General features: G+C 41.0%; 1 protein-coding gene across 1 annotated transcript; it reads right to left on the bottom strand.

The window, feature by feature from the left end:
* On the bottom strand, positions 1-26,905 carry Slc7a6 (solute carrier family 7 member 6). The gene is made up of 10 exons (XM_051201869.1): positions 26,797-26,905; positions 16,942-17,500; positions 6,538-6,663; positions 4,741-4,885; positions 3,975-4,098; positions 3,622-3,725; positions 2,910-3,006; positions 1,345-1,494; positions 712-895; positions 1-211 (listed from the first exon to the last, which is right to left on the bottom strand). The coding sequence occupies exons 2-10, from the start codon at positions 17,462-17,464 to the stop codon at positions 117-119; spliced, it is 1,548 nt and encodes a 515-aa protein (XP_051057826.1). The 5' UTR covers positions 17,465-17,500; positions 26,797-26,905; the 3' UTR covers positions 1-116.
* Between the last annotated feature and the right edge of the window lie 363 nt (positions 26,906-27,268).

The raw sequence follows: 27,268 nt of genomic DNA on the forward strand, positions 1-27,268 counted from the left end.
CCCCTTACAGAATGTGGGCCAAGAGGCTCCTTTCATTGAGAAGGGTTAGGTAACTGGTCTTTGATGGCTGTGGTCACAGCCTCCGGGCTTCAGGGAATGTCATCTCTGGCTTCTAGTCAGTTTTCTTTCCTCTCAACATTTTTCTCTTCATCTACATCTAGCTCAGTCAAGACGCAAAAACAAAGCTTCTGGGTTAATCTGGTGACCGTAGCTAAAGGAAAATAAGAAGCACAGGATTTAGCAAACATATTTTGTTACAGTTCCAGTCTGAATACTAGAAGGTAGAAGGCTAAAAGCTTATCTATGACTCCTTCCCACCTGTTCCTTCACATGCCAAGCCTCTCTATTCCACACCCAGCCTTTTCTTCCCAGGTGTGGTGGTATGCACCTATATTCCTATCATTTGTGAAGTAAAGCCAGGAAGATGAGGAGTCAGGGTCATCCTCAGCTACACAGTTCAAGACTAGCCTGAGCTACACAAAATTCCATCTGTTTAAAAAAAAAAAAAAAAAAAAAAAAAAAAAACCATAACAACAAGCCAAACACTAAAAAGCAAATAGTGCTTTACACCTAGAATAGAACACAAAAAAAGTATGATGGGCAGCCAGGTTTTATCCCCTTGCCATTAAGTAAGGTGGAGGAGTTGGTAGCCTCTGCATGAACTTGAGCATAAGCATACAGCCAATGAACAGGAGTCAAAGCAACACTCACCCAGAACATTCCTAATAAAGAGTGGCCTCCGGGACTCTGGCAGGTAAACACCCATGAAGTAGACAGGGACCCCAGAGAGGGCAATCCCAATGCCAATGAGGGAATTGATGGTGTCACTGAAGAGGGGTACGGCCACCAAAAACAAGGAGCATATGCAGTACACAATGGGAAAAAAGAGGCTCAGCTGAAATATAAGTAAGTGAGATTTAGTAGGGTAGGATGAAAGAACACAACCTGATCAAGATTAGGACCCTCAATAACTCTTTTTAAAAAAAGTCAGAAAAAGGGGGCTGTAGAGATGGCTCAGCAGTTAAAAGCACTAACTGCTTTTCCAAAGTATCTGGGTTCAATTCCCAGCACCCACATGCAGTTTACAGCTCTCTTTAACTCCAGTTCTAGGGGATCTGACACTTTCACATAGACATACACACAGGTAAAACCCCAATGTACATTAAGTAGATAAATAAATTTTTTAAAAAAGTAATAAATTCAGTTAAAGAGAGAACCCAGTCCTGCTAGTATGCCAGTATGCATGAGCGGTGCATGTTAAGCCCTTCTTGGCTACACAGTTCCAAACTAATCTGGATAGTATGAGGTCCTATCTTTTTCCTTTTTAAAAAGGGAGGTGCTGACCTTGAGAGGTCTAGGCCAGTCAGGCTCTTTCCAACGAAGGTAGAGCTGTCCAACAACAGATAAGCCCACAAAAAACCAGTAGCTGAAGCTGAAGTAGTTGATGAGCAGGAAAACATCTTTCACGACCAGGTAGATAAGTGCCATGGTGCACTGTGGGGTAGGTGGTGGAGAAGAGAAATGAGTATCATTACTTCCAGTCATACCAGGAGACTCAATCATCTAGCAGTCCATCAGATCTGAAACAGCTTTACCACATTAGCTCTGGTTTTTAGTGACCCTCCCTTGGCATCAGATAGATTCATTATCCCATTAACTTTCAAGGCAACATCTCCACCTCTACTTATATTCAGCACCCACCTTTTGGCAAGCACTTTGGTTAACAAGATACATTCTTCTTCCTTCCAAAACACCACATATGAATTACACTGTTAACCTAGAGTTCCTTTGTTTGTTTTTCAAGACAGGGTTTCTCTGTGTAACAGTTCTGGCTGTCCTGGAAATCACTTTGTAGACCAGGCTGACCTCAAACTCCCGAGTCTGCCTGCCTCAGTCTCCCAAGTGCTAGGAATAAAGGCATGTGCCACCACTGTCCAGCTTAACCTACAGTTCTTTAGGCATGGGTCCAAACTACTTGGCAAACAATTGGAAGGCATGCCTCCAGAACCATCATAGTGACCTGGAGCTTTTGAAAGGGAGATCAGCAAAATGGATTCATACCTACTCTTAGAGAGGGATAACTACTTGTCTTGTATTCATTCAATCCTAGTGTTTAAGATTGCAGAGACTAGTTTGCTTTCTTTCCTTTTTTTTTTTTTTTTTTTTTTAATTTATTTCAAGACAGGGTTTCTCTGTGTAACAGTCCTGGCTGTCCTAGAACTCGCTTTGTAGACCAGACTGGCCTCGAACTCATATACCTGCCTCTACCTCCCAGATGCGGGGATTAAAGATGTGTTGCCACCATTACCAGGCTGGGACTAGCTTCCTAAGACAAGGTCAGACTTACTTAAACTTGAAAAACAAAAATTTCCCCTCCTGTCTTTTCACCCCAATACATCAATACAGGATTGAAAAAAAATGAAATAGAAAGCAAACAAAAAAGCCCCTTCTAAAGCAATACACAGGAGGCTGAGGCAAGAGGTCTAACGCAGTGGTTCTCAACCTCGTTAATGCTGCATCACCCTTTAATACATAAAGTTCTCCAGGATGTGGAGAACCATATTTTCTTCGTTGCTACTTTACTGTAATTTTGCTACTGTTATGAATCATAGTGTAAATATCTAATATGTACAAAGGTCTTAGGCAACTTCTGTGAGAACCACTGATCTAAAGCTCAAGAACAGCTTAGGCTATGCAAGAAGGCCTTGTCTGAAGCAGGGGAAATGAATAAATAGTGGGCTAGGAGTATAGGACAGTGGTAGAATGCCTGTCCTATATATGGGATTCTGGTTCCATCCCAAACACTACAGAAAATGAACTGTGCTTCAAATCTTGGAACAAAGCCTATAGTGTAAATTAAGAATCCTGCATAAACCTGCCCAAACCCACGTTCTCCCAGAAGAGCTTACATTGAATAATAAAGCAGGCACAGGTGTAAAACGCTCAATATGGATCATGGACAGAAGGTTCGGGAGGTGGCCCTCACGAGAGCCCACGAAAAACAACCTGTAAGAGTATGAAATATGTCAGCAGCAACAGTCTTTTACTCAGTCATACTCCCCAAACTAAGCTCAGAGTACCAGAAAAAAAATCAGGGGACAGGCTCTCAGGCTTCATGTATACCCAGTCCATTACTCACACTACCCACAAATATCTTCAACTATTAGCACCTAACCACAATTCAGGAATGCTCATCATCCACCATTATCCATTAACCACTCAGGTCCTCAGCAATGAAACTCAGTATCACCTACCAACACTCCCAATTCTGAACCAGATACTTCATCAACATCCTACAGACACTGTGTGTTTCCACCACCTAATGACATTCCAATACTTCCCATCTATTCTGCCACAGTACAAATTTACAGTTACCACAATGGCCTTTTTAAAAGATAAAGTATCCTATGTAGGTCTGGTTAGATTCAAACTTGAGATCCTCCTGCTTCAACTAGGATTGCACAGTCCTTCTTTTAAAAACCATCATGGGGGTTGGAGAGATAGAACCCACTAAGAACATGTACTACTCTTCCACCGGTGCTCTTGTAACAAGAGTTACATATGGGTGTGAGCTTCCATGCAGGTGCTAAGAACAATCTATTATCAGAAAAGCCAAAGTACCTTGATGAAGCAAAGATGGATGCATTTAGGCCCCCAAAGCATGACAGGGCAACAGCAATGGGGATGGTCCAACTGAACATGCCAAATGTCTGGTCAGCAAATGTCTGGAGGCAGAGCAAAAAAGGGACACTCAATACAGGACAGAGTTTTGTAATCCTCCTCCTTATATCTATGATCTCTGAACAAAGGCAGTCCCTGCTAAACTTCCACCCTTTTGCCATATCCAGACCAATTCCTCACACTATAGAAGTAGAGCAACTGCACAAAAAGACTAGACTAAGACTAGACTAAGCACCATGTGATCCTCATGAGATGAGGAATAGGAGCAAATGAGGACCCCCCAAGAGACTTACCACAGCCACTGCATCACTCTCCTGGACATCTTGAATGTTCAACACTGTGTAATAGGCCACATTTGTCAGGATGTAGATGAGTGTCACAATTGGCATTGAAATCCCAATGGCCAATGGCAAATTTCTGTCAGGACAAGTGAAACAGAACTACCTAGAACCAACTCATCCAGCACTGACTGGAATTTCCTAACTTTAACAGTTCACTGATGCCAGGTCTTTCAGATGGACTCCTCTCCCCAACATGCCCTGGGGTAGGTATGTTTCCCATGCTCCTGGGGACTTTCCACTGGGGAAAAGGGAGCAATGATTAGTTTATCCTACCAGATTAGGTTCAATGAGTCACGTGTGGCATTACAACATTCTTGCATCTATGATCTCGGGATAAAAGCAGGAGCAATATCCTTTGGGAACTAGAAACTAGGCTGGGGACCTGGTAGGCTAGAAACAGCTTAGATAGCTTAGGCCACAGTCTCATTACCACATGGCAAAGTCCTGCCACCCCAGCCCCAGGTAGGCCTGCTGCTGTCCACTAAAGACCTCCTATAGGAAGGACTCTGGATGTTCCCCAATGGAACATAAGGGTAAGAGCCAAGGGTTTCCCATGGTCACTCACTCCTATCCTAACCCCCAATGCCTCCTAACTGAAGAAAGGGAGCAGGAAAAGAAAGGGGATGAGAGGCAGAGGGAGGAGGTACGAGAAAAGGGCAATTGTGCCCACCATCAGCAGGAGTTCCAGCCAAGATGGAGAATGTGATCTCGCCTTTACCTTTCTGGGTTTTTGATTTCTTCTGTTACAAAATTAAGGGTGTCCCAACCTGAGTAAGAGAAGAGGGCAGAGTAGAGGGCAAGAGAGAGGTTTCCCATATCCCACGAGGAACCCTCAAAGGCATCCTGAAAGTGCTCAGTGTGTCCTGTGGGGCAAAAGTGGGTGGGAGACCAGGTAAAAGGAAGACAGGGGAGTAATATAGAAAAGATAAAGGATTCAGAGGGAGAAACAAAAAGATGAAACAAAGAGGAAAAACACAAAAACAAACAAGGCAGGGGAAGAAAAAACAAAAAAACATCATTTAATACCAAAAGAACAATCAGAAACTCCCTGAACTTCACCACCCCATCAGGTTAAGTTTCCTTAATCTCAAGAAAACAAACACATTCATTCCTATCTGTACTCTGAGAAACACTTCTTCCAAGGCCTTAAGGAATTTCCATTTCCTGCAAGGGAAAATTACTCAATAGCCCAATTTTACTCTAAGATACTACTGAGATCTCAAGGACATCTAGTTAGATGTCTGACTGTAGTTACTCAGTTATAGTCCACAAATTTCCTGGGCTAGCTGCCAGAGAATTACCTAGGGAACTTCATAAGAGCATAGCTTTGGGCTGAAAGAAGCACTTGTCTAGCATGCCTGTAGACTTGGGTCTCTGGTCTTCAGGGCCATGCATACACACTTTTATAATTTTCAATTTCAAATCAATAGGCCTAAGAAGGGCTTAGCTCCCCAGGTGATTGCAAATATAGCCATGTTTAGGAATGGTATAATAGGGAATTGTCTGTTAAGTATGAAAGATATCCTTTGATAAGTACCTTTCAGGACAGCCTGGGGAAACCCATTAGCCTCAGTCTGCTCTGATCCCAGAATAAAGTTTTCAAAAGCTAATATGTGGTAGTTAGTACATGCCTGTAATCCCAACACTTGGAAAGCTGCAGCAAGAGAAATCAAATATCCAAGGCCACTGGGCTATGTGGTAAATTACAGGCCAACCCAAAATATATTTCAAGACATTATCTTAATGTCTTACAAATAAAATAAATACGAGGACTAGGTATGTAACTGAGTGGTAGAGTGTTAACATAGTATGCACAAGATCTTGGTTATACCCACAGGGGTAAAAAAAAATTAAAAAAAAAAAAGAGAGAGAGAGAGAGAAAGATGGTGCACACCTTTAATGCTAGCACTCAGGAGGCAGACACAATCGGATCTGAGTTCAAGGCCAGCCTAGTCTACAGAACAAGTTCCAAAACAGCCAAGGCTGTTACATAGAGAAGCCCTGTCTGGAAAAAACATAAGACAAAAGAAAGACCAATATAGGTAAAACAATGCCCATTCTACAACATTCTGACATTTTGTCAAGAGCTGGCTTTTAAAGATTCCTCAAGTCCACATAAACAATAAAATACTGCAAAATGATCACCCTTCCCCGACTACCCCCTCCAGGAAGTTTTCCCACTCACTATTTGGTAAGTATGACTACAACCAGAAGCCAATAATCTATCCCCCTAAATAGCTTATGAGTAACCCAATTATACTCCCAATTTCAACAACTCCTAGGACTTTTGCTAGCTTTCCACAATGCTGTTTTTAAAGAAGCCCTGAGAACCTGACATTTGACACATCCAGTTGGCCAAGCCAGCTTAGCTGGCAAAGCCCAAGAAGAGATTACATTCACTGACACCACACTAGAATATATTCAAAATGTGCTAGCTAAGTCCCCATATCCTCCTCAGGGAGCCAAAGAGGCTCCCAGAGACATTCACCCTTCTTCCCACATCAGCCCCTCTTACCCTGGCACAGTTTAACAAATCCCATGACAATGATGGCAATGAGTGCCACGACCTTGGCATACGTGAATGTGTCTTGTACTCGTGTGCCCCACTTGACATAGGCACAGTTCACAAATGTGAGCAGACCTAAAAGGAAAACCATAGTATCACTGGCAGGCTTGAGCTGAGCACACAGACCCCAACCCCTCTATACAAAGTATTTTTCTACCCCCTCCTGCCTAAATTAGTGGAACAATGGGTCAGTAAGAACTAGAACAGGTAAACAGGAGGAGCAGCCCACAGGCCAACTTAGCACCTATGAATGCCCTACACTGTATCCAAAGACACTAGGGCATGCATGAACACATACATGCTCTCAACTGCCAGAACCATTTCTGAAGATGTTTCCCAATACCAAGAATGGATGACCTCACTTCACCCACCCTTTCCCATCCAGATCTCGCATACTCTTACACAGGTGCATGTGCACGCACAAATAAAGTAAATTTGAATCATCTGGATGGATCATCTAATGTTTTACACCTGTATGCCTATTATATACTTGACAATTTCAGAGGCATTCTCATTATCAATTCTGACAAATCTCCAAATATAGATGTTTGTTCCCCATCTTACATGATGTGGACTGCATGGTGGCCATTGCTGCTTGACCAAGTTTCAGCATTTCAATATTGTAGACCACACTTCTCCAGCATCCTTTAACATTCATTTTAAATGATTCTCAATATTAATGCCTTTCACTTTGAGAAATTTTGTATAGATAGGCTTTGTCTGGTAAAGCATAAAAATGTTTTTTGTTTGTTTGGTTGATTTATTCATTTATTTATTTATTTATTTGGTTTGTAGAGACAGGGTTTCTCTGTATTACTTTGGAGCCTGTCCTGGAACTAGCTTTGTACACCAGGCTGGCCTTGAACTCAGAGATCTGCCTGCCTCTGCTAGAATCAAAGGCATGCGCTACCAATGCCCGGCTTAAAAATATGTACTATGGTATCCTCTTTAAACAAAATAATTCTTTGGGAAAAAAAAATCCATGTCACCTAATTACACAAAACAGGAAAGTTAAGAGATTTACTAGATACACCTTATCCCAAGGATGAAATGCCTACAATTCAGATTAAGAGCCTGAGGCCATTAAGGGCAAGAGTTCAGTTAATAAATACAGAAAAATCAGAATGGTAAGGTATAATGGAAAAGGAGTAAGACATAAGACCTTCCCTTTTGGGAGTATTATGAGGGGAACGAAATTGTAGTTTAGTGTCTGCTCCCCAGAAGAAGTCCTTTTCCCAAGATCAGACATTTGGATAAGTCTCCATTCCCTGGGGAGCTAGAGGTGGGGCTTAAGGAAAAGCTCCTGCTTAATAAAATGGTCAATCTTATCTCAAACAAGAGGAACCTGTGGACCTTCCATTAACTGGTGCCTACTGTCAAGGTCAATGATAGATTTTTTTAACTCTTGATCTCAATCCACCACACCCCAGATTGCCCCTTATCTCCGTTTAATACTATGTGCAACTATACATAACAAAAGGTGTAATCTCTTTTCAAGTAAATGCTGCTGGTAACCATCAGGATTCACCCTCAGACCTTGACCATCTCTTCTGCCTCACCCCCCACCCCCAAACTCCACTCGAACTCCACATATCCTCTTTGGGACCTGAAACCACCCCCACCCCCACCCCATATATAAGTGCACATCTCTGGCACTTATATATGAGGAAACTAAGGCTGAGAGAGGCTATCATTCCTAAGTTTGCATTCCCAAGTCCAAATGATCTCCCTACGCCCATTCCAATGCAAACCTGCTATAAATTGTCCATGGATCCCATGGAGAAAGAGCCTTCCTGAGAGCTCAAGGCATCCCAGCTATCCTTTAAGCTCCATTCTCACATACCTCAATAACATCTAAACCCTGTAGATCACTGATGGCTGTGAACTGCTAGCTGACTGAGGATTAATCCACAGAGAGAACTCTATTTCTGAAAAATAAGAACAGCTTTGATCTAAGGGAGAACATCAGAATAATTATCCAAGGGCTTCTACAACAAGAAGGAACATAGTGGCACTTCTAAGTATTATCACAATCTTACAAAAACAAGACAAAAAACTTAAATATACACCTTGTGGTACTTTGAATGCAAACAGCACCCATAGGCTCATATATTTGAATGCTTAGTCCATTAGGGAGTAGAACTTTCTGAGTAGTAGAAGGATTGAGAAGAGTGGCCTTGTTGGAGGAAGTACGTCACTGGGGGGTGGGTTTTGAGGTTTCAAAAGCTCATGCCAGGTCCAGGATCTTTCTCTGCCTGTGGATTAGGATGTAGCTCTCAACTACCATTCCAACACCATGATGGCAATGTACTAGTCCTCTGAAACTGTAAACAAGCTCCCAATTAAATACTTTCTTTCATAAACTTACAGCCCATTCTCCCAACCACTTGAACACACTCCCTAGTTTATTTCTTTAGGTGGCTTCTTCCTTACTTATGACAGTAACACACACAAAAGGTTTTCCCCTTCACTGACATCTACTTCCAAGGTCTAGCTCAGCCCTTACTCCCTCTGAAAATCTTCCCAATATATTGGGAGTTCTGCTCAAGTTCCTTCTCACCTTCACATTTCTACTTCACAATAGTTTAGTATCAAATACTACAGTTCTGGGAACATCTGATTCCCTATGTCTGGGTGCCCATAAAGATGGCTGTACTCCATCTTGGCATTATCAAGTCACAAGACCTAAAGGTCAAAGGTGTAGCTACAGAAGGATGTTTCAGCCATCTTAGTCTAAATAACAACAGACCTGAATTTGAGCCTGACCTCAAGGCTAGGGAAGGAGAAGTTGGAGCTAAGGTGTGGTTACTGAACCCTTAAAATGAGAAAGGAAGAAAAGTCTGTTCCATATACATGAAACTGTGTTCATCTTTTTGCATAAGGCATATAAAAAGAGTGGTGAAAAATAAACTCGTGGCATTTCAGTATTGACTGATCTGCCCTCCTGACCTTTATTCTGTCTCTCTGTCTTTTCTTTATTGTCTATAGTTAGCCTTTCCTTCATCCACACTCCCCAACTCAGATATGGACTTGGGGCTGCTCAGCTGGCTCCGATTGCAGCCCCACAGCAAAGACTGCTCCCAACACCTATGGTATTTCAGTCTTGTTTCTGAAAGACCACAATCTCTCATAGTGCACAGTTTATAGTGTGTCTAAAGCTCATAATCCAGCAAAGAGGGGAACTAATGAACTCTGGTTGGAGGCAAGGTAACAACTAGTTCCCTGGGGCAAGTCTCCACTCAAAAGAACAGTGTCCAGGGCCAGTTGTAAAAATGACCAAATGAAGCCAGGCAGTGGTTGCTCACACCTTTAATCCCAGCATTCGGGAGGCAGATATCTGGGTTCAAGGCCAGCCTGGTCTACAAAGCAAGTTCTAGGATATCCAGGAATGTTACACAGAGAAACCTAGGAAGGAAGGGAGGGAGAGAGGGAGGGAGAAGGGGGAGGGGGAGGGAGGAAGGAAATGACCATATGTGACAGAATAGCCTCCATGGTGTTTTAAGAGCTTCACTTAATATGCTACCAAATAGGAATGAAGAGTTGGTTCAGCAGTTAAGAGCACTAACTGCTCTTCTGGAGGATTTGGGTTCAAGTCCCTGTACCCGCATGGTGACTCACAACCAGCTTAGCTTAGTTCTAAGAGAACTGATGTCCTCTTCTGTGCTAGCAAACACTTATAAACATAAAATTGAAATAAATATTAAAAAAAAATAGCTGGGTGTGGTGGCACACACCTTTAATCCCAGTACTCAGAAGTCATAGCCAGGCGGATCGATGAGTTTGAGGTCAGGATGGACTACAGAGTGAGTTCCAGGGACAACCAGGGCTATCCAGAGAAACCCTGTGTCAAGGGGGTAAAAAGTGTTGCCAAATAGTACAGGTACTCACCAGTCAGTCATTTAAAGTGGACACATAATGAAGCAATTATATGGAATTGGGGATACCCCAAAGGAATGTGTGCTGCCTAAAAACCTTCATGGGGATCAACTGCTGACCAAAGTTCTCTCTTTGGCTAAATCTGGATCAGCTAGCATATGTAGTTAACAGCCACCAGTAAACCACAGGCACCGATAAAATAAGCATATTTTATATGCTTATATATATATATATATATATAAGCATGTCCATCTCCTTCTTAGGACTTGTTCTCTTTCTCCTATCAGAGGTGTAAAACAATGGGCTAAAAAGTTATCCCTCCCAGAATACCAAAAGAATGAGTCTAATGCAACAAAGTACTCTAAGAGTCTAGAACTACACCAAATCAAAGACCATAGAAGCCCTGAACTAACAGCAGAACAGAAACCACGGCAGAGGAAGGAAACAGGAGTACAAAATTAGAAGAAAAAAGGCATGAACTTGTGAGAAAAAGACAGAAATACAAGGAAATGCACAGAAATTGAGAGAAAAAGATAGAGACAAAAATGAGGTAGAGGCAAACAAAAGGGAACAAGGGAGAGACCAAAAACTGGACACCACAGAAGAGACACAAAAGCCTAGCTGGAGTCCAAGTATACTTCACACCCCTCAACCCAAGTGCCAGGGACTCGTCTCAGTCTTGTTCCTCCTCTCTATCCCTCTACTCTTCTGCAGCCTTCCTGCAGGTACTATCCTTTCTGCAGTAGAGAGTCGATGATTGTATTAATAGGATGAGTGAAGGCATGCCTCAGTAAGTCCCTGAAGGGCCCATTCTCAAGGCCAGCTGAAAGCACCTGGTCAGGAAAGCTGACTGACAAAAAGACTACTGAGCTGGAGGGGAAGAAGCCTTTTCTATAGTGCAATCTATTACTTTTATTCACATATGCTTCTTGCTCAATGAAAGCAGTTAATGAGCCACAACACACTTGCCAGAGACATCAGGCCAGTAGGATGAAGTAACCCTCAAGTGCACAAAATTTAAAGAATGCTCCCTACTCTCTGAGAACCAAGCACAGGAATCCCAGAGTGAGTATATCCTCAGAGACTGGCCCCAGGCTTGCCTCATGTTTTAATCCTGCCAAAGAACACAATCTACCAAGCAGAAGCCAAATCCCTTGACTACTTGCCTGCTTCTAATTTGTAAACAAATTTCACCATAGACCCACACTCCTTATGCTTCCAAGATCACCCAGCACAATCCAGCCATCCAGACTGAGTCTGGAAGCCAGGTACTCAGACTACAATGCTACAACTCAAACCTTCAAGCCTTCCCTCTTTTAATCATATTTCCATGATAGACCTTTATGATAGTTTCCTATCTGCAGCACTATTGACATTTTAGACCAGTAAGATTATATCTTGTTTGGCAGGATGTTCAGCATCACTCCTTGCCTCTATCAATAACAGAAGCACTGCTTCCCAATAATTGTATCCCCAAAATGTCTCCAGATACTACCAAATGACACCTTTGAACCAAACTAACCTCCCACTGAGAACTATACTTTAGGATAATAAGTAAGATAGCCTGAAATCCACCACCACCAATTGTAACATGAGAATGCAGTGGAATGAAGATGGAAGGCAGTGGCTAGAGCAGCAACACGTTCAGGGGTCATACCTTCAGGGGTCAACAAAACAATACAAATGTGAGGGCTAGAGAGATGGCACAGTAGGGCTTGCTGCCAATCCAGAAAAATCAAGTTTGGTTCTCAGCATACACGGTGAGCAGCTTACAAATGCTTGTACCACTGGCTCCAGGGGACCCAACACCCTCTTCTGGCCTCTGTGGGCTCTGCATACATGTGGCACTCACACAAAGGCAAACAAAACTTTAAAAAAGTAAATAAAATAATAAGGGGGCTGGAGAGATGGCTCAGCAGTTAAGAGCACTGAGTGTTCTTCCAAAGGACCTGGGTTCAAGCCCCAATAGTTTAAAACTGTCTCTATAACTCTGATTTCAAGGGATCTGACACATTCATACCAATGCACATAAAATAAATTATTATTTTTTTTTAAAGTAATATGCCAGGCATTGATGGGTGCATGCCTTTAATCCCAGCGCTTGGGAGGCAGAGGCAGGCAGATCTCTGTGGGTTTAAGGCCAGCCTGGTCTACAAAATGAAGTTCCAGGACAGCTAGGGGCAGGAATTTGGGTTCAAATTTGCCAGAACGCTGGAATTTTCAAGAGAAAGTACATGCTCTAATTTTTTTGTATTGTGTTTTCTGTTTATTGTGTTAGAGACACGATTTTGCTATGTAGCTCAGACTGGCCTTTAACTCAAAGCAGTCCTCCTTCCTTAGCATCTCAAATGCTGAGATTACAGGAATGTTACCACACCAGTCTAAATTCTAACTTGTCAACTGCTGACAATTGATTCAAATTATTTAAAACACTGTGAATGGGAAGGAGACTAGAAAGAGGACTATAGTAGAATATATGATTCAAGTACATTACATACATGTATGAAAACGTAGTGAAACTCACTATTTTGTACTAACATACACTTTATATACTATTAAACAATGGGGAAAGGCAGAGCTTTATAGCAAAACCCTGTCTCAGAAAAACTAAAAAAAAAAAATTAGAGTCACATGTGTACTCCATGTCTCTTGCCATGTGAAATCCTGTGCTATCTTGGGACTGAACTGGCAAGAAAGGCATTACACTTGTAACCCATTGACCAGAGACTGGAATTGTAAACCTATTTACTCATTATTTTTTAATCATTTTTCTTTGTGTAGTCCCAGCTGTCCTGCAACTTTGTAGACTAGGCTAGCCTTCAACTCAAGAGATCCCATTGTCTCTGCCCTTTCCCCCTCAGATCCTGGGATTAAAGGTGTGTACCCCCCACTACTCCCCATCCCAGATGAGCCTCTTAATTTATAAATAAAAAATTAAGACAAGCATGGTGGCCTACAATCTCAGCACTCAGTAAACATGGATTATTTACCAAGTTCCAGGCGACTCTGGTCTACAGAGTAAGAAATAAATGAATGTATAATTAAATTAATTAAAAACTAGGCAGGTCTAATAAAACTATCTGTGGGCCAAGCCTGGCCATTGAGCAACCATCTTATAGTCTCTGTCCCACAACTGAACATATGGAATCCTATATTCTAGAATGAAACTTCATCTAGCCTGGCATAGGTATAACTTCCTTTAAAGAAAAAAAAAAAAAGACCTAAAGCTAGTGTAGTTGTACATGATTTTAATCCCTACACTGGAAGGCAGAGACAGGCAGATCTCTTTGAGTTACTAGTTCAAGGCCCATGTGATCTACATAATGAGTTCTAGAGCTGTCAGAGTTACACAGTGAGACCCTGTCTGAAAAGTAAATAAAATTTAAAAATACTTATCTTTATTATTTTTAATTATGCATGTGTGTGCCTATATGTAAGTTATATTTGCTTGAATGTGGGTAACCATGGAGGCAAGAGGCACTGGTTACCCTTGGAGTTGGAATTATTGAGAAAACTGAACTCAGGTCCTCTGGAAGAACAAACAGTAAGCACTAAATGTTCTTAATGGCTGAGCCATCTCTCTAGCCTCTGGCTAGAAATTTTTTGTTCAATCTCCCAAACAAGGTAGGCTCCTCTAACGTCTCAATTTCCAACCAACAAGGTAGACCTTTTTATGTCTTAATTTCCAAACATCATTCTCCAACCTATCTAAAGCATCATGCAGGATCCAGTGAAGAGCTTTAATTTCCACCTCATATGTCCCCTGAGTTCATGTTGCTCTCAGTGTCATTCCTAATAGTCCCCCTTCTACCACCTTCAAGCTCTGTTTAAAGTCTGAGTCTATGATCTAAGTTTGAAGAAAGGAAATAAGGAAATCCCAAAGCCTCATTGGTTAAAATGCAACATGGTTTTACAATATGGCCTTATTTCTAACAAATTCTTGCCCTCAGATTTGAATTCTGGAAATGCCTGAGTTTCTGGGAAAGGGGGCTCATAATACTAGTCCTAAGAAATCTGGGGAAAATATACTGTAAGTAAAAAAGGACCAGAAACCCCATGGTCTATATTTCAAAGAGGCGACTCCACTCCTACAATCAAAAGATAAATTCTTGGTATGAGGATGGGCTTTTTAAGTCCAAGAAAACATGGGAAGAATCCTAACAGGAGGTGGAGGACTAGGAAATGAAAATAATCTATGTATCAAAAATTATAGGGACTAAAGAAATGGCATAGCTTTTAGGAATACTTGTTCCTCTTGCAGTAGTCAGGTTTGGTTCCCAGCACAAACATGAAGGCTTACAACCACCTGTAAGTACAGTTCTGGAAGATCCTGCCTTCAGTTCTGAGGGTACCAGGTACACATGCATGATGTATGGTATGACATATACCCTGGCAAACACTCACATACATAAGATAAAAATAAATCTTAAAAAACAAAAACATGGAGCTGGAGGGATGGTTCAGTGGTTAAGATCAGTGGCTGCTCTTCCAGAGGACCCAGATTCAATGCCCAGAACCCATATGGCACTCACAACCATCAGTAGCTGCAGTTCCAGGGGATCCAACATTTCTTCTGCTCTTTAAGGGTACCACACACATGGTACATAGATATACATGCAGACAAAACACCCATACACATAAAACATTTAAAAACCAATGCACAGGCACAATCAGATGCTCAGATAGGAACACAAATGCAAAACAAAAAAAAAAAAAAAAATGAATAATTCTACAGCTGGCCATTCCCTTATAAGAATTTCCTTTGTATAACACAATGTCAAGAAATATACAAGTGTTCTAAAATGACTTTTACATTTGTGTGTGTGTGTGTGTGTGTGTGTGTGTGCTTTCACTTATGGAGGACTGAGCACAGCTGTGAGTCTCAGGGATAGAATTCAGGTTGTCAACCTTGGCAGTTAAGTGCTTTTTACCTGCTGAGATATCTAACCAGTCCTGATTTTTGTTGTTATTTGCTTGAGACAGGGTTTCACTAGGTAACCCTGGCTGGTCTGGTACTTGACATGTAACCCAAGTTGGACTTGGTAATTATTTTGCATCTACTTCCCAAGTAAGGGGATTATAGATGTGAACCACCAAGCTTGCTTCATAAAATTACTGTCTGGTTTTTTGTTTTGTTTGTCTGATTGCTTTGAGACAGGGTTTCACTATGAAGCCTTGACTGGCCAGGAACTCACTATGTAGACCAGGCTAGCCTCAACTCACAGAATATGACTGCCTCTGCCTTCAAAGCACTAAGATTAAAGGTGTGCACCACTACATCTGCCTAAAATTTTGGTCTTTAAAGATCTCAGCAAGTCCAGAAACTGTGGTGAAAGCCTATTAGATATAGAGCTGAAAAGAGAAAAAGGACATACAGCTGAATCCCACCTTTGTCCCTCCTCCCAGGAATACCCCCCATTTCAAGGGATATGAGGAGATGGCCTTAATTATTTGCCCTTAACAAAGCCCTTAAAGTCAGGAGGCACAGCACTTTCTTTTCTTTCTTTTTGCTAACTCTTTGCTAACGCCAAGGTATTATTGATCTATTTTTTAAATTGCCAATAAACTATATATACAGCCAAAGTTTTTCCAAGCAGAGATAAAGAACAGAATATGATTAAGTACTTCTGGTCGCACAGTGCTAAGAAACACAAGATTCTGTGCTATCGGAAACACTAGCTCTAGCAAGCCTGAGTAAATTCATAGCAGTCTTCTCTCATTTCCATGCTTTCACACTCTATATCCTTTACTCTGCCCCTAAAGAAAAGAAAACAGGGATCTCCTGGAATCTCTCACCTAAATGAGAGGTTGTTGTCTAAACCTAAATGCAGGATGGAAGCTATCTTCCCCTCAGGGGCAGCAAGCAGAGCTTGTTTACAAAGTCAGTGTAAAGAAATCTGAAACACCAATGGGAAAAGGCCATTTGGTATTGGTGCCTGCTGCTTAGAACAGACCACAAAGAGTAGCAGTGACAGGAAAGAGGGTGTCCTGTGGGACCTGGGGCCCCATCCTCTAGAGAAGCCTATTTCCTCATTGATGTCATTAAACTAATTTCCAACAAAAAGCTACAAGGCCTTAGCTCTGACTTGTTCCCTGAGATAAGTTACAAATAAGGATGTTGACATCATTCAAAACACCTGACCTCCAAAAATTAAAAAAAAGAGAAAAAAAAAAAGTTGGTAAGACAAATACTAGACATGTATCAAACTATCACATAGAGCAAAGAACAGAAATATGGGACACCTAAGAATAAGAGGAACCCATGAACAGATTCAAACTTCTCCCATTCCCACCCTTTATGCTTACTTATCTCTCTCTCAGAAACAAATAAGGGATGAAATCATTTTTTCAAAAGGTATGATACTTCACACCTTCCCTCCTCCCCAAAGAGCAAAATATAACATGTAGGTATAGTAACCATCCAAGTAATATAGCACCCACACCCACATATGCCCCACGCTCTACCCCCATACTTACATATGCAGGCAGCAGCAAGGAGACGGCAGGCCACATATGGAGGATCACAAGTGGGGAAGGAGGGCTTGATGATGTAGTTGGCGAAGGTGATGGCGATGATGGCCTGACTGGTGGGCTCAACAATTAGAAGTGAGACCCACAGACGGATAAAGGCAATGAAGCCCCCAAAGGCCTCTAGAATGTAAGCATAGCTGGCCCCTGACTTGGTAATAGTAGTTCCCAGTTCTGCATAACAAAGGGCACCCACAACAGAGAAGAGCCCACCAATGGCCCACACAATTAGTGACAACCCATAGGAGGCAGTATATTTTAAAACACCCTTGGGTGAGACGAAGATCCCTGAGCCAATCATGTTGCCCACCACCAGGCTGACCCCGTTCAGCAAAGAGATCTCCTTCTTCAGCTGCATAGTTTCTGGAGACCCCTGAGATGGTGAGCTGGCATCTTCTTTTACAGTGTGTTGGTTGGCCTTGGGGAGAAGATGGTAGGTGGGTGTGGGACTTCCAAGTTCCCTGGCTTCCATGGTAACTGGTTCCTGTACACCCGTGTTTACTGTGGCCTGGCAAAGAAAACAAGTGTGTCAAGTCTAGGGCAGGAGCTAGTGTGACTCTAGTTTAATTAATATCTGCCAGTCAGACAGATTTCCCTGCCCACCACCTGCTTAGGTAGAGCATGCAACACACACAATAGGCCTGTCTCAGTTTCAATTTAAGACACAGGCAACTGGAGGCAGGCAATATCCAATGCTCCTAAAAAAGACTACATAAGCATTCAGTCCCAACCTAAGGACAACCTTCAACAAGGGATCTGTCTTACTGAGCAAAGAGGCCAGCAAAACTGTATTTATCCACAGTAGATTCTCCTAGTTTTGCTAAATTCTATTTGTTCGTTTGTTTGAGACAAGGTCTGCCTATTTAGCCTTGGCTGTCCTGAAACTCACTATGTAAATCATCAAGCTGACCTTAAACTAAGTGCTAGAATTAAGGCATGTGCTACCACATCCAGCTTCTTGCTCCATTCATCAGCTTAAAACACAAACCTATCACTCAGAAAAACAGTCCCCATAGCAGATGCATTGCACTCACTAGCCTGAAAGACTGAGACCATAGTGAAAGACTAGAAAGACTATACCAGACAATCCGGTCACTTAGCTCTATGTAAACAGGGTTTTCTTCTTTTTCTTTTAATGTACACTGAGGTTTTGCCTGAGTTTATGTCTGTGTAAGGATGCCAGACCAGATTCTCCTGGAACTAGAGTTACAGACAATTGTGAACTACCATGTGGGTTATGGGAATTGAACCGGGGTCCTTTGGAAGAGCAGCTGGTGCTCTTAACCACTGAGCCCCATAAACAGGGACTTCTACAGGCATTCAACCACATGTGAAAAGATCTGCTGTTACATAAAAGGAAGGGTTAAGAAGATGCTAAGGAAGAGTATACTATCACTAATACAGCTTTGTGTGGTGGCACACAAATGTAATCCCAACATTCAGAAGATTGAGGCAGGAAAATTCTGAGTTCCATATAGTGATTCAAAACTTTAATCCCAGCACCAGGGTGGCAGAGGCAAACAGATCTCTGAGTTTTGAGTCCAGCCTGATCTACAGAGTAAATTGCAGGACAGCCAGAACTACACAGAGAAACCCTGTCTCAAAAAAAAAAAAAAAAAAAAAAAAGTATAACATCATTGCAGAGACCTTTATGGAAACACATATCCAAGTATCATGTGTAAGGAGGAAGGACTATAGGGCCCCACTAGAACACTGGGCCACATAAGCAGGGCCCATAGGGAAGTCACAGAAACTGAAGTGACAAGCAAGGACCCTGTATGGGTCTGAGTTAGGTCCCCCTGCATGTTATGATTGTGTAGCGTGGTCTTGTGGAACTGCCAACAATGGGAGTAGGGGTTGTCTCTGACTCTTTTGCCTGCTCTTGGGACCATTTTCCTCCTACTGGGTTGTCATGTTTAACTGTGATACAAGGGTTTGTGCCCAGTCTTATTGTATCTTGTTAAGCCATGTTCAGTGGATATCCCTGGGAGGCCTACCGCTCACCCCCATCCCCCCACCTTTTTTAAAGGAAAACAAAAGGAGTTAATCTGGGGGAGAGGGAATGGGTAGAGTAGAGGGAGAAGAAACTACAGTCAATGTAATGTATGAGAAAATAAAAGTTTTAAAAAAAAATGGAATCAACACTTCAGCTTTCTAAAATCCTCTCCTCTCAACAAAGACATAAAGCTAGGCAGAGTGGCAGTGGCATGCACCTATAATTCCAGCACTTGGGAAGTTGAAGCAGAGGGATCAAAGGTTCCAAGTCAGCACTGACTACATAGTGAGACCCTGCCCCCACCCCCAAAAAAGTGTGGGGCTGGAGGATAGAATAAAAATAAAATTGTCTAAACAGAGCATGGCTTCATAGGGCTAAAGCAAAGTAACCAAGGTCATTTAAGTGTGAAAGCTTCTCAAGGAAACAGGGAAAACGCATACCTCCACAGACCCCACCCAAAACTCTTGTTTACTTGTCCCAATCCACTCTAAGCGCCTGGACCTAAGCCCAAGTTAAAAAGCTTGTCCAGGGCATGAGAAGAGCAGAGCTAGCCTACCTCTACTTAATAAGATCAGACTTTCAGAACACCTTTCATTCTTGGCACTAAGCTCTATGCAGGTTTCCCTATGCAAGCATGTGGAAGCATATTTGCTTCACATGTCTGTCAAGTGAGTCCAGGTTTCCCTGGGAACAAATCCAGTAAACAGCTAGGAGCCCACATTCATGTATGGGTGAGGTACAAAGAGACCTTCAGGGTTTAGATAATCAACATACAAATAGGCAGAAAAGCCTGGCCCTAGAGGCTACTCCAGCCTCCTCTTTTCCATCAGAACTTAGGACTGAGTGAAGGTTATCAGGTATCCCTTTTGTACAACTTGGCACTAGTGTGCCTTATGTGGCTTTATTCAATGTATCTGATACACTAGACAAACTCCCCAGTGGTTTATTCTGGAAGAATAAGTTACAATCATTCACAGCCCCAGAACACCTCTTGCCTAGAATCACTGTCCCAGCAGCTGAATAGGGACTGCTCCTCTCTTTCACAGATAAGATTTTTTTTTTTTTAAGGCAGGGTTTCTGATGGGAGATGCCATTATGTACATATGTTTCTCATACTGGTTAATGAATAAAGCACTGTTGGCCAATAGGAAAGGAAGATAGGAGGAAAGAGGAAGTAGTGAAGAGGAGTCAAGATGGAAAGTCTGGAGGGAGCTAACGCCAGCCTGCTCTCCGAGGGTAAGAGGAGACCACATGGAAATACATAGATTAGTAGAAATCTGGGTTAATACTTAAGACAGAGCTAGCCGATAAGAAACTAGTAACTGGCCAACAGCATTATATCAAATACAGAGTCTCTGTGCGTTATTTGGGGCTGGAGAGGCAGCGGGACAAGACCAGCGACAGGAGGAAAAACCATACTCCTTACAGGTTTCCCTGTAGCTTTGGAGACTTTCCTGGAGCTCACTCTGTAGACCAGGCTGGCCTCCAACTCACAGAGATCCACCTGCCTCTGCCTCCCAAGTGTTGTGATTAAAGGCGTGAGCCACCAATGCCCCAGCTAAGAAGCTCTTTTCTTCACTCAATAACCAAATGCAATTATCATTATGAGCCTGTCCTTAGCTAAGGTAATTAAAACCGCTATCTTTTGTAACCCAAGAACAAAATTGTGAAATAACTACACCAAATTCCCTGAGGACAAATGGATAAATTCCTCGCTTGCTTGGCTGCAAAACCCCAAGGCCATTCCTTACTTTTCCTCTAACTCTTAACTTACACTTCACTTTCTTCTAGAAACCTGCCAAGCACCTCAACGGCTAGGACTGTATGTAAAGACACAGCAATGAGAAAGGGCATGGATCATGTCCTCAGAACAACAGTGATATGGCTGCATGGAAATAAGAAAGAATTAAGATCAGAAATCCCATAGTCAGAGACAAGAACTCACCAGCTACCTGTAGCTCAACATTCTGTGACCTTCAGGTGTTCTCTCCAAAAGCCTCACTGACTTTCTCTGAGTATTATACTACACAATATAAAACTCTTCAATAAAATGTAAAGGCTTGGCCAGAGAGATGGTCAATGGTTAAAGACATTTTTGCTGATGACCTGATTTTGTGTCCCACACCCCTACATGGTAGAGAGAACCACCTACCACAAATTGTCTCTGACCTTTACACACATGCATTCATGCACACACACAAATATATATAAACATAATAATTTTTTAAATTAAGTATTTATTTATTATGAATACAGTATTCTCCTGCATGTATGCCTGCAAGCCAGAAAAGGGCACCAGATCACATTACAGATGGTTTGTGGTTGCTAGGAATTGAACTCAGGACTGGAAAAGCAACCAGTACTCTTTAACAGCAGAGCCATTTCTCCAGCCCAATAAAAAATTCTTGAAGATGAGCCGGAAAGTAGTGGCTCATGCCTTTAAACCCAGCACTTGGGAACACAGGCAGATCTCTGTGAATTCCAGCCTGGTCTACAGAGTAGTTCCAGGACAGCCAGAGCTGTCTCTGTTACACAGAGAAACCCTGTCTGGAAAAAACAAAAAAAAGAAAAAAAGAAAATTTGAAGATGGAGAGGCGATGATGATAAAGTTGGGCCAGATTTGTAGTCTCAAAAAACCAAAAGAGAAAAAAGTAACACAAAAAAAAAAAAAAAAAAAAAAAACCCTTTTGTGTCTGAGAAAGGGACAGGAAATTCTGGTTAAAACCACTAAAGAAGTATAACCTCTGTGCCAGGCAAAATAACCCAGAAAGATCAATCCCACCCAGACACAAGGAAACTGAGGCTGAGCCAGGACAAAAAGAGGACCTCCCCGCTCCCCACTAGGAGTTTGCATCCAGAAAAAAGAAAGAACAATATGACACCCAGAGTATAGCAAACTATACATCTAGAAGGGCAGAAGCTGAGAGTAAAACTGAGAAAAAGTCTTCTCTATAGAAAAGCAAACCCACCCCAAGCACAAAGAAACACCAGAGGTAAGGTTACCTACAGCACCATAGTAACAACAAAACCTCAACGCAATTCTTATATTTAATTGTTTCAAACTCTTCTACCAAGAATCCTGCAAAAGAGTCATACCTCTTTCAGAATAAAAATTATATACCTCGTTTGGAAGTGTTAGTGTACATCTTTAATTCCAGCACTTGGGAGGCAGAAACAGGGGAATCTATGTGAGTTTGAGGCCAGCCTGATCTACAGAGTGAGTGCCACCAGGACAGCTTCCAAAGCTACAGAGAAACCCTGTCTCAAAAAAAAAAAAAAAAGAAAAAGAAAAAGGAAAAAAAAAAAAAGAAACAAAAACAAAAAATTATAACTCAAATTTCTCATATTCTACAAACTATGGCAATCACTAGCAAAAAAGTATAAGTAAGGAAAGAAAAAAAGAAAGCAAAAAAAACAACCAACTATCAAGAAGCAAGATAATCAACATGACCAGATTTGGAGAGAATCCAGATATTAGAAACATCAAATAGACTGTTTAAAATACTATAATGGGGAGAGTGGGGGTGGACAGATGCAATCAGTTGCTTGTGGTCCTGGCTACTTAGAGGCCCAAGACAGGAGGATCACTTAAGCCCAAAAGTTCAAGACTAGTCTGTGTAATACAGCAATACCTCATCACAAAAAAAAAAAAAAAAGAGCAAGAACAAAAGAACAAAAAAGTCAAGGGATGGTGGGTGAGGGGACAGCTCTAATGGGAGATGTCATTCTGTATATGTTTCTCATACTGGTTAATGAATAAAGCACTGTTGGCCAATAGGAAAGGAAGATAGGAGGGACTAGGAGACAAGGAGGAAAGAGGAAGTAGTGGGGAGGGGTCAAGATGGAGAGTCTGGAGAAAGCAGAATGCCGGCAGGCTCCCCGGTAAGAGAAGACCACGTGGAAATACTAGATTAATAGAAATGGGTTAATAGTTAAGACAAAGCTAGCCAATAAGAAACAAGTAACTGGCCAACAGAATTATATCAAATACAGAGACTCTGTGTATTATTTGGGGCTGGCGCGGCAGCGGGACAAGACTAGGTGGCGGGCAGAAAAACCTTACTCCTTACACAGCTCAGTGCTTCCTATATAATCATGAGACACTTCCTCAAAAACAAAGTGCTCAGACACAATGGCTAGTAGCACATGTCTTTATCCCGGCATTTAGGAGGCAGAAGCAGGAGGATCTCTGTGAGTACCAGTATCAGTAGCAGTATTTACACAGACTCTTTCTTAAAAAAAAAAAAAAAAAAAAAAAAAAAACACAAGGTAATAACTGACTTCCACAAAAATACATATACGTACACACAAAAAGCAAAACATATAATAACTACAATGAGTCTGGGCGTATAGTTCAGTGGTTGGGTCATTGCAGAGCATTAACTGTGGAGCCTGGTGGTGGTGGTGCACCACCTATAATCCCAGCACTCGGGAGGCAGAGGCAGGCAGATTTCTGTGAGTTCGAGGCCAGCCTGGTCTACAAGAGCTAGTTCCAGCACAGCATCCAAAGTCACAGAGAAACCCTGTCTTAAAACAAACAAACTATATATATACATACATACATACATTCATACTTTGGTTAATATATTAAAGGCTCTAATGAAAATATTCAAAAGTAAGAGGAACAAATGTAGAAAACTATGAGTCAGAAGAGAAAAAATAAAACAGGGCAAAACATATAAAAGCTATAGGACAATCAGTATTCAAATGATCTTCAGTAAGTAGGGGGAGGGAGACTATTTTACTTTTATTTAGACTATAAATGAAGCCTGTTATGGCACAAAGGAAAAAAAAACACCTGATAATACTATCATAAAGAATAGGAAGCAAACTGGGAAAAATACTATATAAAGTGATGTATAAAATACATTTTAGTGAAGGAATATATTATTTAAGAGTAGACTATAATTAAAGACTCATGAGGGTAAAGTATAGCTCAGTGGTAGAGAGCATGCCAGACGTATAATTATGGCCTTATCCCCTAGAGACCAGTAAAAGATTTACACTATAAAATTAAGGCAACAATTAAAAAAAAATTAAAGAGGTATAAAAAATGGGCCAGCTGTAGAGAGCTAGCTGGGTGTGATGACATATGTCTATATATCAGGCTAGCCTCAAACTTGCAGCAATCTTCCTGCCTCTACAGGAGTCCTGAGTACTGAGACTATTGGTATGCATGTCTATCTGAAATAACAGGTTTTAATCAAGTTATATAACTACATTTAATATAAATGATATAAACACACCAAGTAAAGATACTGTTAACTGTTAGACTGACTACAAAGCAAATCCCAGTATGTATACTATAGGAAATCACTTTAACTATAAAGACATAAACTAAGTTACTGAGAAAAAGAACAAAAGACCCAAACAGATAGGGTATTTGCCTGGTAGGCACAAAGCCCTAGGTTTGCTCTCCAGTACAGCATAAACCCAGTACAGAAGCCCACACCTATATCTCAGTGCTCAAAAAGTGAAGGCAAAAGGATCAAAATAGTTTATCTTCATATATATATCAGAGTTCAAGGCCAGCCTAGGCTACACTAGACTCCTAGGCTCTACAAAAGTCTGTTTCACAAAAGAAAGAAAAAAGGAGCTGGAAAGATGGCTCACTGGTTAAGAGCACTGGTTGTTCTTCCAGAGGACTTGGGTTCAACAGTTCACAACTGTCTGTAACTTCAGTTCCAGGAGAACTAACACCTTCACACCAATGCACATAAAATAGTGTTAAATAAATTATATTTAAAAAAGGAAAATAACAAACATAAGCATAAAAAAAGAAAGCTGGGAATTTAGTATGGTTGTTTATACCTATATTTCTAAATACTAGGGAGACTAAGTTAGGAAGATAACAAACTAAAGGATACCCTTAACTACATAGAGAGACCATGTCTCCAAAAAAAAAAAAAAAGCTCAGTCAGTAAACAACACTTGCACAAGCCTGATAACCAAGTTCAATCTCCTGAACCCATGAAAAAGCCAGATGCATAGCTGTAATCCCAGCACTCGATGGCCAGATGGAAGGCTGAGATAGGCAAACCAGCAGGAAGCTTGTAGGCCAGATAGCCTGGAGTATGCTTACAGCAAGAGATTTTGCCTCAACAAGCTGGAAGGTGAGAACCAACTCCCTAAAGTTGTCCTCTGACCTCCACATGCATTCCATGGCTGTCTCTAATGTGCCCACACTCATGCACACATTAAAAAAAAAAAAAAGAATTTAAAAAGTATACATAAGTAAAACAAAGCAAAAAGATGCTTTTGTTAAAAGCTGTTAAAAAAAAAAACACACACACACACATAAACAGATATATATGGGTTGGTTTTTCATTTTGAGACAATGTCTCACTCTGAACCAGAAGCCAAGCTGTCCTAGAACACAGTATTTAGACCTCTAGACATTCTTTTGTCATTGTGCTTGTTTTTCAGGTAAAGGCTGATGAAGGAATATAAGTCCAAAAAAGTTATATTAACTACAGTAAAGGTTTAAATTCATTTGCATTTAATCAGTCCCATAGTACTAGAGATACCTATAAGAGAGGCATTGTCTATACCAGAGGATCTGCAGACCCTCTGAAACAATGGTATGAAAACTGCTAGCTTAAGGGGCCCACCTTAAGCCTGGTATTAGAAGTGGGTTATCAAAATTCTACCAAATCACCTATCAGAGTTGACTGCCTTCAATTCTTATATAATAGTTAAATTAAATCAGTGTTAAGTCATACATAGTTACCAGTCTCAATCTCTAACATGCTGACATCTCTAAAATCATTGTTGAAAACAATTTCTATGAATCATTCAATTTATCCCCAAGATATCCTATCTTGAAAACACAATGTCACACCCTATTTGGAAAGACACATCCCAGGGGCTAAAAGTGTTACTCAATGGATAGAGTGCATATTTAGCAGGGTTGAGGCTTGAGACCCTGGGTTCAATCCTCAGCCCTGATAAGAAAAAGAAGAAAAAAACAGCAGTTACAAGTGGGATCTCATCATATCTTCCAGGATTCTACAGACCCCTAAAAGTTTTTCATAAAAATTGAACAAGGAAACTATCATATTCAATTTTTAAGAAAAAAAGTAAATCAATATCAGAATGAAATCATAAAGAAAGTTGTAGATATATTTACTGTATCTTTTTATCACATAACAAAATTATGTTTACCATCTTATGGAGAATATCAAATAATTGAGACACAATTTACCACCCAATCACAATGGCTAAAATATTCTTACTTCTGCAAGGAATGGTGGCCCATGCCTTTTATCCCAGCACTTAGGAGTTGGACGCAAGCAGATCTCTGTGAGTCTGAGGCCAGCTTGTTCTACACAGTGAGTTCTATCACAGCCAAGGCTACACAGAGAAACCCTGTCTCAAAACAAAACAAAATACAACACAAAAACAAAACAAAACAAAAACAACAACATAAAATAGAGGTAAGCATTGTAGCTCAGGCCTATAATCACAGCACTTGAGAGGCTAAAAATCATCCCCATCTACAAAGAGTTTGAGGCCAGCCTAAGCTACACTGAAACCCAGTCTTGAAAAAAAAATTAAAAACATATAAAAAAATTCATTTACAAAACAAATTTCATGACACTATGATTTTTGTTTGTTTTGTTTTGGTTTTTTGAGACAGTGTTTGTGTAGTCCTGGCTGTCCTGGAACTCTCCATAGACCAGGCTGTCCTCTTAATCCTTTTTACTAGCATCATAGTCACAAAGTATGCAAATAACTACAGATTCCTTTTTATAAATATAGATGGAAGGAAGAAAGGAAAGACAAACAAACAGAGTGGTAATAATCACCTGTCAAACTTCAAATTGTTTCACCACAAATGAGTCAAGTACCAAGAAGCAAAAAATGCTTTCAGTAAGGGTTAATTCCACTTCTCTGTTTTGGCCATTCAATCACTGTAACAAAGAAAAAGTTCTTAGTTACTTTATCAAAGAAAAAAAAATAACAGAAAGCATTAGGATGATATTTTCTCCTGTAAAATCTCAATTTTACATGTTTAATAAAGGCAGCCCTCAAATGAACTCTGAGGGTATGACAGACACGATCAGCCCAAATTTGGTGTCAGGAAACTACCATGATCACCTCAAGTCAGTAGGCAGATATTACTCCCAGGTCCTAAGAGCATCATATATATAACTGTTGTAGAAAATCTCCACATTCTAACTAAATATTACAGCAAGAATGCACAAAAGTCAGGAAATTTCCTCTATCAAGATATTCCAAGATCAGTTACATAACTGGTATATACATTTGGTCAAAAAA

The sequence above is a fragment of the Phodopus roborovskii genome, unplaced genomic scaffold (genome assembly GCF_943737965.1).
Source record: "Phodopus roborovskii unplaced genomic scaffold, PHOROB, whole genome shotgun sequence".
NCBI lineage: Eukaryota > Metazoa > Chordata > Mammalia > Rodentia > Cricetidae > Phodopus > Phodopus roborovskii.